The following is a 15043-nucleotide window of genomic DNA, read 5'->3' on the forward strand; positions in this document are numbered from 1 at the left end:
CTCAGCAAGATCAGTTTGGAAAAATACTACATCTCTGTAACAGAGATAGAGAACAGGAAATCTGGAGGTTTAATTACTTGTGGCACCAATCTCCACTGTTTGCCTGCACTTCTCGACAACCGCAGAGTTTCACATTGGTGGTAAAAAGCTGAGGTCAGGGCAGGAGTATAAAAAATGCATGCTTCTGGTTATCGATTTCAGCTCTTCAAACGTGAATCCATGATTCTTTTACTGAGGTAAGTTACTTTACTTCTCGTCGACACAAGCCAAAAAAACACGCCCAGAACAATTCATGGCATTTTGTTGCAGACATTTTTTAATCACATCACCTTTAAAGTTAAACCAGCTTATTAGGGAAGGCCTGTCACCACCTGAGCTCTCCCATTGATCTCAGGGTAAAAGCAGTTGTGCAGATCAAAAAGTCCATAAAGTTTAAAAATCACTGGTTAGGACACAGCTGGAGTATTGTATCCAATTCTAGGCAACATGCTATAGGAAGGATGTTAAGGCTTTGGAAAGAATGCACAGGAGATTTACTGGAATGGTACCAGTAATGAGGGACATAAGGACATAAGAAATAGGAGCAGGAGTAGGCCATACGGCTCCCTAGTTCTAGACTCTCCAGCCAGCCGAAACAACCTCTCAGCATCTACCCTGTCAAGCCCCCTCAGAATCTTATATGTTTCACCTCTCATTCTTCTAAACTCCAGAGAGTATAGGCCCATTCTACTGAATCTCTCCTCATTGGACAACCCTCTCATCCCAGGAATTAATCCTCGTTGCACCGCCTGTAAGGCAAGTATATCCTTCCTTAGATAAGGAGTCCAAAACTGTACACAGTACTCCAGGTGAGATCTCACCAATGCCCTGTACAATTGTAGGAAGACTTCCTTACCCTTATACTCCAAGCTCCTTGCATTAAAGGCCAACATGCCATTTGCCTTCCCAACTGACTTCAGTTATGTAGAGAGACTAGAGAAGCCAGGACTGTTCTCCTTAAAGCAGGGAATTATAAGGGGAGATTTAATAGAGATGTTCAAAATTATGAGGGGTTTTGATAGAGTAGATAGGAAGAAACTGTTTCTACTGGCAGGAGGGCCGGTAACCAGAAGACAAAGATTTACGATAATTGGCAAAAGAACTAAGGGGTAGATGAGGAGAATATTTTTATGCAGCAAGTTGTAATGATGTGGAATGCACTGCCCAATAGGATGGTGGAAGCAGATTCAATAATAACTATCAAAAGCGAATTGGATATATTCTTGAAAAGGAAAAAAAATTCAGGGCTAGGAGGAAACAGCAGGGGAGTGGGACTAATTGAATAGCTCTTTCAAAGAGCTGGCACAGACACGATGGGCTGAATGGCCTCCTTCTGTGCTGTAAGATTGTATGATTCTAAGTCCCAGGTTCAGTTTTTAGCGTGTGCAGAGTCAGCTGATCTCTGCCAGGCAGGATTGGGCCATTATAATTGGCTCCTGAGTTAGAGACGAGTTAGAAGATCAGCCAGAGTTCCCATCCTGAGGAACTCTGGCTGAAAAATTAGATATCTGTCCCCAGGCCTTCACCAATAATGCTCCATGTCTAACTCTGGCAGGTGTGCAAGAATGCAACAAGAGTGACGCTTCATTCAATTTACCCTCTCTGGCTGTAATAAATCACTTGGCCCTCCACCCCGCTCCCAACGTGACTGAACGATTCGGCTATCTCAAAGTACTGAGAATCATCAATGCGAACTTCTTTTCTGCTTCCCTTTGCCTCAGCACGTTGAAGGTCCAACACACTTGTTTTCGTTGAATTACTGCTGATGCCACTTGTTCATGCACTCCTTCAGGAAGATTTTCCCATCAGCTACGCCAGATAAATGGGCACACAGAGATCACCTAAGTTCTGCCTATTCAATGCCTGGTCAGGTTATCAAGTTGTAGAAATGCATAAAGAGATACTTGACCATGTTAATGTAGAAATGCATGAACAGTTACTTGACCATAGTAAAGAAGAAATGCATGATGGATATTTGACCAATGTTAACTCCTTGGCTCCCATAATCGAGTAGCTACAGCACACACACACAGAAAGACACAATTGTGCAATTACGTTTAAGCCTTGGTATGTTGATAATTAAGTTGGCTGTGCAGGTGCTTGGTACTGTCTGCCCCCCCCCACCCCGAGCAGATAAGGGTATTGCTGACTATAAAATATAATGAGAATACAGTTTCTTGAGAGGCCATGTGGCCTTGAGACTGACTTCAGCCCTACTGATAACCAGCTTTAGAATGTAGGGAAGATAGTGTTCTCAGGCCTACGAGCCAATATAGGAATGAGCTATGGATGTCCAGAGGGGGCAGGCTCACTACTTGATTGACCAACTACCTGAACCAATAAAGAATGTACATGTACGCCCATATTCTATGACAGGTGGGCATTGCTAATTAAACTGTATAAATGTGAACTGTTTCCTTTGTTCATTGAAGAGGTTGTTCTGACCATTGTTCAGAATACAGCTTCCCTTGTATACAAGTCAATTAAAGTAAAACTTTTCCCTTTGTGATACTGGTCTGAGTGTGTTAGTGCATTGGTGTAGTGTTAAGTTTCGACAAAGTGGCATTGGGAGCACCCATCAGTTTCCCAGTTGCAAATTTTCAATGAGGCCCCAGTGACATCACTTAGACATCTACACAATTTTGTAACAGAATTGCATTGTGTCATAAATCCACACATATAAAATGGGGCTCCAGGGTTGCTCGGGGAATGGTTGTATGTGGAATTTCATTAAGAGATTCCTACCAGATTGCTGAACTTTTTGTTGTTGCTTTTTTTCCCTTTTGACACTTGGTTGCTCTGGAAGGTTTGTGCCAAGCATTTCGAACTTCACATTTTTTTTGAATGTCCAAAATGTTGGCACAATGGGTTGCCCCATGGGAATCACTCTTAGTTTTTCTTTTAAGGCAGACAGGGATCAATGGAGGGCCATGTAGCAGACCAGGCTGCCGCACAGACAGACTACACCCACCTGATGGTACCCTCACACCCACATTTACATACAGAAAGCCAGGGACCCAGTGACAGAGCTGTACCATTTACTGTAAGGATACCTACAACCAACAGGCCCAATAGGCTTGGCCAGCTGTTTTCTGGCTCCCTTCCAGGCACGTTGCAATGCTGCCCTGTGAAAAAGTGCCCTGAAGTTAGAAACAAGGCCATCGCCCTTTTTGCAATCACCTCATGCTGCAGCACCTCCACTTCGCCATACATCAAAAAGGGTCAAATGTTGCATCACTTCCTCCTTTGGCAAAGGAGTGAGTTTCCTGCTTCTACATTTATTGAGCTCGCCATTGGGGTTTGCCAGATATGTGTTACCGAACCAGCTTTTGCAAAAGCTTAAATCCATAATAAAAATGTTAGAAACCTTTGTAATGTCTACCAATGTTTTTGTTTCTATTCATAGGCATTGATCTGAAAAGTACTTGTATCACTTTAATGTTGTCTATTACTCCTCGTAAGCCCACCCCACCATCCCCCTCCCAACCTGGCAAGCTCTCAATGCTAGACACAATATGGGCCGAGAGCTCATCCACATTATATAAATAAAGCTGATCCTGCAAAATCAAACAAGGTCAGCACAGTAAACTGTTGAGAAGATGCTAAACCCCCCCGCCCGCACAATGGAAAATCTATTCTCATATCTTTAATTCCCACAGATGTTTAGTTTGTGCTATTACCAAAGATTTATTGAGAAATCATCTGCAGCTGACTATAGTGAAATCCATTTAAGGCAACTGCTTTGGTTCAGTATGTTTTGAGTCCCTGAACCATTGAGTGGAATAATTGCTAATTTTAGTTACACCATACATATTAGAAATGCAGTATACATAAGGTGTGACAAAGTGGAATGTTTGTCTATTGTGTATTTTTGTTCCGTCATCTTCATGGTATTTTTGAAGTTAAAACCAGGCTCACAAAGACCCAGTTGAGAGCTGGGCATTTCACTCTGCACTCCCAGAGACAAACTGCCGGGATGAAGCAAGACGGCTTTAATGTGCTAATACTTGTTAATGACAAAGTTATTTGGGTTGATCTCACCAGAAGCATTTCCTGTTAACTGTTGACTTCATTCTTTGTGTGGTCAATTAAATCAAATGAGGCTTGCAGCAAGTTAATATGGATTGGTGTCAAACACCTATGAGGTGGAATTTGCTGACACTCCAGCGGCGAGTCTAAGCAATCATAAGAACATAAGAAATAGGATCAGGAGTAGGCCGTTCGGCCCCTCAAGCCTACTCCGCCATTCAATAAGATCGTGGCTGATCTTCTACCTCAAATCCACGTTCCTGCCCTATTCCCAGATCCCTTGATTCCCTTAGTGTCCAAATATCCATCGATCTCAGTCTTGAATATATTCAATGACTGAGCAGCCATAGCCCTCGGGTAAAGAATTCCAAAGATTCACAACCCTCTGAGTGAAGAAATTTTTCCTCATCTCGGTCCTAAATGGCCGACCATTATCTTGAGACTATGAACTCCAGCTGTAGACTCTCCAGCCTGGGGAAACAGCCTCTCAGCATCTACCCTGTCAAGCCCTCTAAGAATTTTAAACGTTTCAATGAGATCACCTCTCATTCTTCTAAACTCCAGAGAATTCTACTCAATCTCTCCTCATAGGACAACCCTCTCATCCCAGGAATCAATCTAGTAAACCGTTGTTGCAATGCCCTAAGGCAAGTATATCCTTCCTTAGGTAAGGAGACCAAAACTGTACATAGTACTCCAGGTGTGGTCTCACCGGAGCCCTATATAATTGCAGCAAGACTTCCTTACTCTTATACTCCAACCCCCATGCAATAATGGCTAACATACCATTTGCCTCATAGTTGCTTGCTGTACCTGCATGTTAACTTTCTGTGATTCATGTACAAGTACACCCAAATCCCTCTGAATACCAACATTTCTTAGTCTCTCACCTTTTAAAAAATATTCTGCTTTTCTATTCTTCCTACCAAAGCGGATGATTTCATATTGCCCCACATTATACACTATCTGCCAACGTCTTGCCCACTCACTTAACCTGTCTATATCCCTTTGCAGCCTCTTTGCGTCTTCCTCACAGCTTACTTTCCCACCTAGCTTTGTATTGTCAGCAACTTGGATACATTACGCTCGGTCCCTTCATCTAAGTCATTAATATAGAATGTAAATAGCTGAGGCCCAAGCACCGATCCTTGCGGCACCCCACTAGTTACATCCTGCCAACTCGAAAATGACCCATTTATTCCTAATCTCTGTTTTCTGTCCGTTAACCAATCCTCTATCTATTTTAATATATTATCCCCAATCCCATGAGCCCTAATCTTGTGGAACAACTTCTTGTGTGGCACCTTATCGAATGCCTTTTGAAAATCTAAATATACTACATCCACTGGTTCCCCCTTATCTACCCTGCTAGTTACGTCCTCAAAAAACTCTAATAGATTTGTCAAACATGATTTCCCTTTCATAAAACCATGTTGACTCTGCCTAATCATATTATAATTTTCTAAGTGCCCTGTTACTACATCCTTAATAATAGATTCTAGCATTTTCCCTACTACTGATGTCAGGCGAACTGGCCTGTAGTTCCCTGTTTTCTCTCTCCCACCTTTCTACCATGTAGTATTGTTATGTCCATCAACCAATCCTGTAACTCTGTATAAAACTGAATAGAACCATCTAGTGGTCAGAGATGAGAGCTATTAAAAAAACATCATGAGCTCTAAGAGGTGAGATGACATTCAGAATAATGCTCGTGACACACTGCAGACAGTCTCCTGAGTGTTGTTAAAATTGACTACAAACCATTACATGGGATCGAAATATAAGGTTTAAAACTCCCAGGCCATTTGATACCAGAAGGAAATGAACACAGAGCTTTGAGTTGTATGTATCAGCGACACAAAGCAGGCAGTGCAGGCCAGTACTTTGCTTCATGTGAGGTATAAATAGATGTGTATCATATACTTGTGTATACTGAGGAAGAGGATAAATGGAATCTGTAGATGTTGATGAATAAGTTTGAGGAATATTTCATATCTCAGAGGAACATTACGTATGCAAATATGTTGAATACTAGGTTTTAAGTCAAAAGGAGAGAGCATTGATCAATATATAAGAGATGTGAAAACAACAACTTGCATTTATACAACGCCTTTAACTCGGTAAAACATTCCAAGGCGCTTCACAGGAGCGATTATCAAACCAAATCTGACATCGAGCCACATAAAAAGATATTAGGACACGTGACCAAAGGGTTGGTCAAAGAGGTAGGTTTTAAAGAGCATCTTAAAGGAGGAGATAGAGGTAGAGAGGCAGAGAGGTTTATTCTTGTACAGACCTCTTTTTCAGCCTCGTTACAGACAACCTTATACTCATTGTAACAGATGATCAAATCAGAGCTACATTACCAAATGAAAAAAAAGAGTCTAAATCGAAAGAAAGCAAAGCAGAAGAAACCAGCAAAGGACAACTAAAACACCTAAGCAATTCGAGTAATGGTACAAGTAATATGAGCGAAGCAGAGCTGTCCTTTCATGCAATGACAAAAATCGCATCAATCTAGTTAACAACAGATCATGGATCGTGGTAAATCACGAGAGGAATTAATAGGCAACATCTGGGCAAAGTTGCATTCAGTGTGTATAAAAAACTAGTTTGCTTAAGTATGCGAAGGAAAAGCATCATCATCAGGCAAGAAAATAATTCAAAAGAAAGTTCATAGTCTCAAGAGTGAGAATGATTTTTTATGGCTGCAATTGAGACAGGAGATGATTTTGAATGGACAGTCAACCTCAAAATGAATGACAGAACTGTTTATTATAAGCTAGACACGGCAGCTCAATAACTATGCCCTGTCATATTCAATTTACAAGAGGCTAAGTACGAAAGTGAGCAAGTCTAATGTAAAGTTGGTTATGTACACTGGCCAAAACCTCAAACTGATAGAAAAATGTTAATGTAAGTATTGGAACAGGGAGCATAACCACTTCTTGGACTTCAAGCATGCTAACAGTTACAGCTGAATGAAAAAAATTGATGTAGTCACTAACAGTAAATGCCTAAAAGTGACAGAGAATTATGCTGATGTATTTAAAGATTTGGAATACATTGCAGAAAAGCAGAGCATTCAGCTAACACCAGATGTGGGAGTTATTATAAACAATAACAGAAAGTGAGAAAGAGCAGTCATTGCAAAAGTTGAAATTCCTGACCTTGAGCCTGTCTTACAACAGTACAGAGACTTCCAAGATGAATTGGCTGCTGAAAAGGGCTCACCTTCAAAAGTCACAATGTTGTAGTGCCTGCCAGCCTCAGAAAACTTTATGTTGGTAAAAATACATCAAAGCTACCCAGGAATTGAAAAATCTAGAAGGTCAGCAAGAAATATTTTGTTCTGGCCGACCATATCAGCGTAAATTGCAGACATGGCTTGTCAACATCCGATATGCAATACATACAGATGTGAAGTGTGCAGTGGGCCAATGAAGGCCCGTGGCAGAAAGTTGGGAATGATGTAGAATCACAGAAAGTTACGAGACAGAAGGAGGCCAATCGGCCCATCGTGTCCGTGCCGGCCGAAAAAAAGCTATCCAGTTTAGTCCGCATTTGGTCAGTAGACCTGTAGGTTACGGTACTTCAAATGCACATCCAAGTACTTTTTAAATGAGTTGAGAGTTTCTGCTTCTATCACCCTTTCTACCAGTGAATTCCAGACCCCCACCACCCTCTGGGTGAAAAAGTTTCTCCTCAACTCCCCTCCAGTCCTTCGATCAAATACTTTGAATCTATTCTCACTGGTCACCGACCCTTCTGCTAAGGGAAATAAGTCCTCCCTAGCCACTCTATCTAGTCCCATCATAATTTTATGTACCTCAATTAAATCTCCCCTCAGTCTCCTTTGTTCCAAAGAAAACAACCCCAGCCTTTCCAATCTTTTCTCATAGCTAAAATTCTCCAGCCCTGGCAACGTCCTCGTAAATCTCCTCTGTACCCTCTCTAGTGCAATCACTTCTTTCCTGTAATGTGGTGACCAGAACTGTACGCAGTACTCAAGCTGAGGCCTAACCAATGTTTTATACAGTTCTAGCATAACCTCCCTGCTTTTATATTCTGTGCCTTGGCTAATAAAGGAAAGTATCCCGTATGCCTTTTTAACCACCTTATCTACCTATCCTGCCACCTTCAGGGATCTGTGGACATGGACTCCAAGGTCCCTTTGTTCCTCTACACCTCTCAGTATCCTCCCATTTATTGTGTTCTCCCTTGCCTTGTTTGCCCTCCCCAAATGCATTACCTCACACTTCTCCGGATTGAATTCCATTTGCCACTTTTCTGCCCACCTGACCAGTCCAGTGATATCTTCCTGCAGTCTACAGCTTTCCTTCTTGCTCTCTTTCACAAGGCCAATTTTTGTATCATCTGCAAACTTCTTGATCAAGCCCCCCCGACATTCAAGTCCATATCATTAATATATACCACAAAAAGCAAGGGACCTAGTATCGAGCCTTGCGAAACCCCACTGGAAAAGCCTTCCAGCCACAAAAACACCCGTCAACTATAACCCTTTGCTTCCTGCCACTGAGCCAATTTTGGATCCAACCAGCCACTTTCCCTTGGATCCCATGTGCTTTTACTTTTTTGACTAGTCTGCCATGTGGGTCCTTGTCAAAAGCCTTGCTAAAATCCACGTATTTGACATTTATTCAATATTTATTAATCGTGGGCTACTTTTCACATTTTTTGAATTCAATATATTAACCAATATCAACAGTTCGAATGTGATGCATATTGCAAGCAGCAGTTTGCCAGGTACGTTGCTCCAGATGGAACAGTTTCAGATAATGGGCCCCAGTTTGCAAGTATTGTGTTTGGAAAATTTAGCAAGGCTTACAAATTCAAACACACAACCCCACTATCAAAGTACCTACGAACCAATGGGAAGGCTGTTCAAATTGCAAACATCTCTATCCCTAATCGATTATCATGACGCACCCAGTTATGGGATTGTTACTTGGTCATAGCAGGAAAGCAAAATTCACACCTCAAAACGGTTCCCCAAACCAAAAGGTCATCAAAGAAGAATTCACAATAGCTAAAATACAACTAAAGTAAGCATAAGGTGTACAATGAGAGTAACGTCAAGATCTTCCAAAAGCAGGTGTGCAACAATTGAGAAAAAAAAAAAGAGACCTCATCAAAATGTCTGAAAGATTAGAGCTAAACTTGAGATACTCAAAACAGAATCCAAAAACCTTGATGGTTTAGATTTATATGGATGAATTTTGAGGCCACCGCCCAGCGGAAAAGGGGCGGTAATGCTTTGAAAACCGTGTAGAAAAACTTACTACCCTGATCCCACTGTTGCTGTCTCTATTTTGCCAGGATCTTTCAAATAGGTGCCTGAAAAAGGCACAGAGCTAATTTGGATATTTGAATTGGGGTCCTATGACGTCCATACGACCCCAGTGCAATTTTAGGACTGAACTGGGCAGAGTGTGTGCCGTGCGCGCTCTGCTTCGTTTCAGCTGGCTGTCCAGCTGAATAAGAGCCCAAAGGTAAGTACTTCTTCATTTTTGTGGGTCTGGGGGGAGCAGGACTGCTCATCCAGTCTCCACAAAACCAGCCAGGGTTGCTGCCGATCCGACTCCCCCCCACTTCCCCACTTCCCGAGATTGGAACCCCCGCACCATACCCACGGGATCCTGGAGGCCGACCGGCCCACCTGATATTGCAGCACCCCAGAGCCAGCGGCCTGCACCGGGGCACTCGATTTCCACCCACAGTCCACCGGCCCAGTGCTAATGAGGCCCAGCTGTCAAAATGGACCGGGCCTCCTGCCAGGACTATCGGGCAGCCAGCCGGCATGTTCAACCAGCCACCCGAAGTCCACTCGGGGCGGGGGAATCTACTCCATAGTGTATCAGTCTGATAAAACATAAGCACCATGTACAATTAGAGTTTATTTGAATTTTGAGTTTCAAATAAATACACTTTACTGGAAGGAATGGGAGATGTAATGACACGTATAAAGTTGAATGGAGCCATCGAGTGGTAAGAGATGGGATTGATATACAATCACCCTGTGGTCCAAGATGTGAACTGACATTTTGGATTAAAGCTGGAGATAATGCTGCAGACAATCTCCTGAGTTTTCTTGATCAAATTAACTATACGCCATTACACATCCCATTTCATATAATCTGACATCAACTGATCTTCCTGACTGTAAAGTGTAACCTAGTTCCAGAACCATATAATATGTAGCCCATTCATGAAACCACAAATCCAAGCACCATTTCAGCTACAAATGTTCTAAATTGACCATGTATCATTCTATAACACCTGTTGAAGATAAAGACAAGTTGTTTAAAAGCTCCTCTGTGGAGGCGTTGTGAGCTTCAGAGAACACAATTTATAGTTAGGCCTTCTGGTTTTCAGGTTTTCATTTTCCCTGAAGTAAAAATGAAATCAGGTGAAATCAGCTTTGTGCACATCCGTACTACTTCAGATAACAAACTCAAACACAATCGTCAGGTATTTCCTCGGAGCTTCTCCCAATCAGCTGTCGTGACTTTGACGGAAGCCCCGGATAGACGCATAAATGGGATTTCCATTGATCTTCCACTCAAACTCGGTCAGCCATCTATTTGTGTGTGGCGCAAACAAGTGAAGGTCTGTTCTATGTCGATACTGCCTCTCGGTGTAGACAGAAGATGAAGTGCTCACTACACTGTTGTATACTGTCTCTAAATCTGTTACGATAGCGGGACGTTACTTAACTAATATTAACCCAGTATAGACCAGCTCTCTGTAAAGGTTTAGACCAATAGATCCCGAAATCAAAGGAGACAGAAACCTTGAGGAATTTTCCTTTATATATGTGTGTGTATATATATATATATATATATATATATACACACACATACTTATTTCATTGTAAACTATTTGATAGGTACATTTGTTTCACAAGTCATTAACAGACGATCTCATGATAGTTTTGGTTTGATATGAAGAGAAGTCTTTTTTCTTCATTTCATGGTCTTTTTTCTTCATTTCATGGTCTTCATTCTTCAGGCTAAGACATGATTTTCGGATGTTTCTTCCTTCAGAAGGTCTGGAGCTTAGCTGCTCTCGAGTTGGACAGTTAGCTGTATTTATGTCCCATTTATTCACTACAAAGTTCTGCCAATCCAGATAGTCGTTATCTGCTCTTCCTTACAGCAGATATTTATGTTCCAGTTATCATAGTTTCAACAATGAGACTCAGTTTAACCCATACATTTGTAAGTGATCTATCTTCCCTCCTTGTTCCTTCTCATGTTTTTTTTCCTTTTTTAATGGTTTTGTCAGTCTTAATTGCTTTTTCTCCAAGGTTGGTTCTAAACAGCTGTCTATCATATGAGAGTTAGCGTGGATTCTTGCCTGACAATTCAAAGGTACCACTCGTGTTTTACAGCGTAAGAGAGAATCGTCCCAATATGAATGATCAAACACTCATTCTGGCAGTTCACAACTAGCTTTAAGCAATACAATTATTTTAAGCAAATACAGAATACAACTGTATTAAGCAGTACAAAACAATTATACATCACAACAATGCCAAACTGAGACTGGCGGCTGCGTGCTTCAAACCTGAAGTGCATTTCTTGGTTTAACCCTAATTGAAGAGTTCATCTTTCATTGGATAATTATTGCTTTTAATTGGATTGAACCTAAAATCGGACGGCTTACCCATCACAAAGAGTTTTAATATCAATAGAAGATTGCTACTCATCACAATATCTTAATTAGATGAATGTGACCTTGTGCATACAGGAATCCTTATTTTACAGCAACAAATCTCATCATCCAGGTCAATCTGTTTTTTACCGTCAGATTTTGACACAAATCAGCAACTGAATGAATTGAGACCCCTTGTCCACTAACACATTGTATTATTTTGTAATGTATCACTAATGAAGGGAAATTAATTAATGGAGTAACAACACATGACCAGGTGCTTCACAGGACATTTTTTGTGGTTTTATTCCTGCAATTTTTTTAAATGCACACAGTTGTCAAAAAATAAAATGAGTGAAACTATATCAGGGATTTCAAATAGCTTAAAATACATGTTTATAAAAAAAATTATCTGGAAGTGACATAGCTGTGTGTCGATAGGATTCTGACTTATTCAAAATATCCAGCAACCAACCCAAAAACAATTCAACACTCATATCTGAGCATGAAGGTGTCAGCCTTGGCTCTGTGATTGTTCTCTCGCCTCACTGGGTTCATGCCGCACACCAGAGACTTGAGCACATAATCTAGGCTGACACCTCAGTACAGTATTGAGGGAGTGCTGCACTGTTGGAAGTGTCATCTTTTGGATGTTAAAGATGCCATGATCCTATTCGAAGAAAAGCATGAGAGTTCTCCCCAGTGTCCTTGGCAACACTTATCCCTCAACCAAAATCACTAAAACAGATTATCTGGTCAATATCTCATTGCTGTTTGTAGGACCTTGCTGTGTACAAATTTGCCACTGTGTTTTCCTACATTACAACAGTAATTGTACTTCAAAAATACTTAATTTGCTGCAAGGTGCTTTGGGACATCCTGAGGTCGTGAAAGGCACTACATAAATGCATGTTATTTCTTTTCTTTCTATATATCTAAAATAACATCCTCCCAAGTCCTTTTAGCCATCATGTTATTATCTCAGCGTGTAAATCTTCCTTATTTTCTGCTTCATTCCATTCTAAGATTTCAGAAAGATCTGTCCCCTTTTCCACTATGACTGATGCAACTCCTAGGAATGGGCAGAGTGAAAATAAATAAAGCAGCAGGAACAGACTGGCAGGATTTTCAGTTAATATCCGCTGGCCTTTCTCTGCTACATCATTTACTCCCTTTCAGCTGGTCCGCTCTGGCTGCATTATTTACTTACTCCTAGTTGGCAACATGTCAGATGGGCTTATAGAAAAATAATGAAGGATGATGGTTTAGCCATCATTGTGAAGTTCATGGCACAATTTCAATTATGACATGTAGCTGTTTAATCTCCTCTACTGGCCCACTACTTAACTTATTTTGTGTGCACTATTTTAATGCTGTTATCAACCCATTTATTTTCAATAAATTAATGACTGCATTAAAGTAGGGCATAAAGGAACTTCATAAATATGATAAACACTTTACTACCAGAAGAAATCTTTCCCCCCATGTGCATTATGACCTTCTTGGGATGAGGAACTAGTCTGGATTAAAGTACTGTATCTTTATTTTTGAGGCAAATAGCATTGATGCCTTTAAGGGGAAACTAGATAAGTACATGAGGGAGAAAGGAATAGAAGGATATGCAAATAGAATTGGATGAAATAGGGTGGGAGGAGGCTCGTGTGGAGCATAAACACCAGAATAGACCAGTTGGGCCAAATGGCCTGTTCTTGTAATTCTATGTCAATGTATGGATTCTCAGTTTCTAACATTAACAAAACATGAAGGTCCTCACTTACCCCTTTGTCACAATGCAGTTATCATAGACTTTTAAACACTAATCATTTTCTATTCGTTGCCCATCTTGTAACCTAAAAGCAGCCCTCGGCCTCAACTTAAGGATAAAATGGTGAGTCTCCAGTCATATCTTCCTCAATCTCTTCACAAGATCTCCACTGAAGTGCATAAGAATTGCCAGAAATGTATTTAAGTGAATTAATATTTATTCATCCGAAAGAGATGGCACTTCATTTTGCGAAATAAAAATCAGCAAAACAGCACCTGAAGGCTCAGTTGGAACTTTTGGCAAAAATGCATTGTAAAAGAATACCAGTTCATTCCGATGAGTGTTGATGACACCATTGGGGGAAATGATTTTATCACAGTTGAGCTCAATCTGAACTAACACACACACACTACAGAAATAAGACAATCACACCGGGTAATGACTGCTGATATTTGGTTTCCTTACACTACAGGGCTGAATGAATCTTTCATGCCAATCCTTCTGATAATGTCACCCATACTTGCTGTCTAAAAAATAACAACACTTAAAAGATTAGCAGAAGCAGGAAAAAGTAATGTTGAAGTTCATGCTTATTTTCTAAAGATTTGATGTTCTTCAAGGTGAATAAGATTTGGAATGATAATGAGAATGGCAGGCTGCGCATGTTTTCAATGGGAGCCAGAACAATGGGAAATGCTCTAAGGGACAGCAGTGAGGATGCTAAAATTTGTCTCAGTGCTTTTTTGTCTGGGAAAGGAGCAAAACTAACCACTCCTGATCACTCCCAAGTGGGTCTACTGGAAAGTGCATGGACATCAGTTGAGGACAGGATTGAGCTTGACTGTGGTGTCGTGCCATCCTCTCGACTGATCTAACACTCGCTGCGTAGGCTAACACAAAGGACGACCCTTTAAGTCAGGTATTGAAGGGCTGGTAACAGCTGTGCGTAAGTCACTGCCATAAGGAAAGGAGGAATAAAGGAAGAAAATTGGGAGGAGGAAGTGTGTGTGTGTGTGTGTGTGTGTGTGTGTGTCATGATTCCCCATTTGGGAACATGATTTGCTGTTACATAGATTACAAAAACACTGGCATTGGCAGTGAGCGTGCCTGCTACATCTGTTAAACTGATGAAACCACCGCAGGGAAAAGGGAACATTTCCACTCTTGTCATTGAACAGCGTCTTCATTTTTTTGTTCCAAAGGCATTGTGGCTACATCAAAGCTAAACAAGACCCAGATGAGGAAAAAATGCAGTTCCATCATGGTCAAGGTAAGAGTAAAGTTAAAAGTTCAAATAAGGTCGCATTGTGCCAAATTACAATAGGGTAGAATTTACCTTATCGAAGTCCATGGAAAGTAATATCAGGCAGATGTGTAAATCCAGAACTCCACCCAATCCTGTTGGTTTCTCACCCGGTGATTTAGGTTAAAATAACCCTCACTGAGTGGCCAAAGTGGAAAAAAATTCGGCAATAAATTAAAATCAAGGAAAAATTGCAACTGCCACTGATAGGGCCTCATTACATGTTATAA

At 41.0% G+C, this 15043-nt stretch overlaps 1 protein-coding gene across 1 annotated transcript in view; it reads left to right on the forward strand.

Moving 5' to 3' along the window:
- The window catches only part of LOC137331602 (ephrin type-A receptor 3-like), a 245296-nt gene that overhangs the window by 189175 nt on the left and 41078 nt on the right, over nucleotides 1-15043 (forward strand). Inside the window, exon 8 of the mRNA XM_067995509.1 lies at nucleotides 14713-14780. Coding sequence (XP_067851610.1) covers nucleotides 14713-14780 — 68 coding nt within the window. The remainder of the gene's footprint in view (nucleotides 1-14712; nucleotides 14781-15043) is intronic.

This window comes from Heptranchias perlo, chromosome 13 (genome assembly GCF_035084215.1).
Source record: "Heptranchias perlo isolate sHepPer1 chromosome 13, sHepPer1.hap1, whole genome shotgun sequence".
Taxonomy (NCBI): domain Eukaryota; kingdom Metazoa; phylum Chordata; class Chondrichthyes; order Hexanchiformes; family Hexanchidae; genus Heptranchias; species Heptranchias perlo.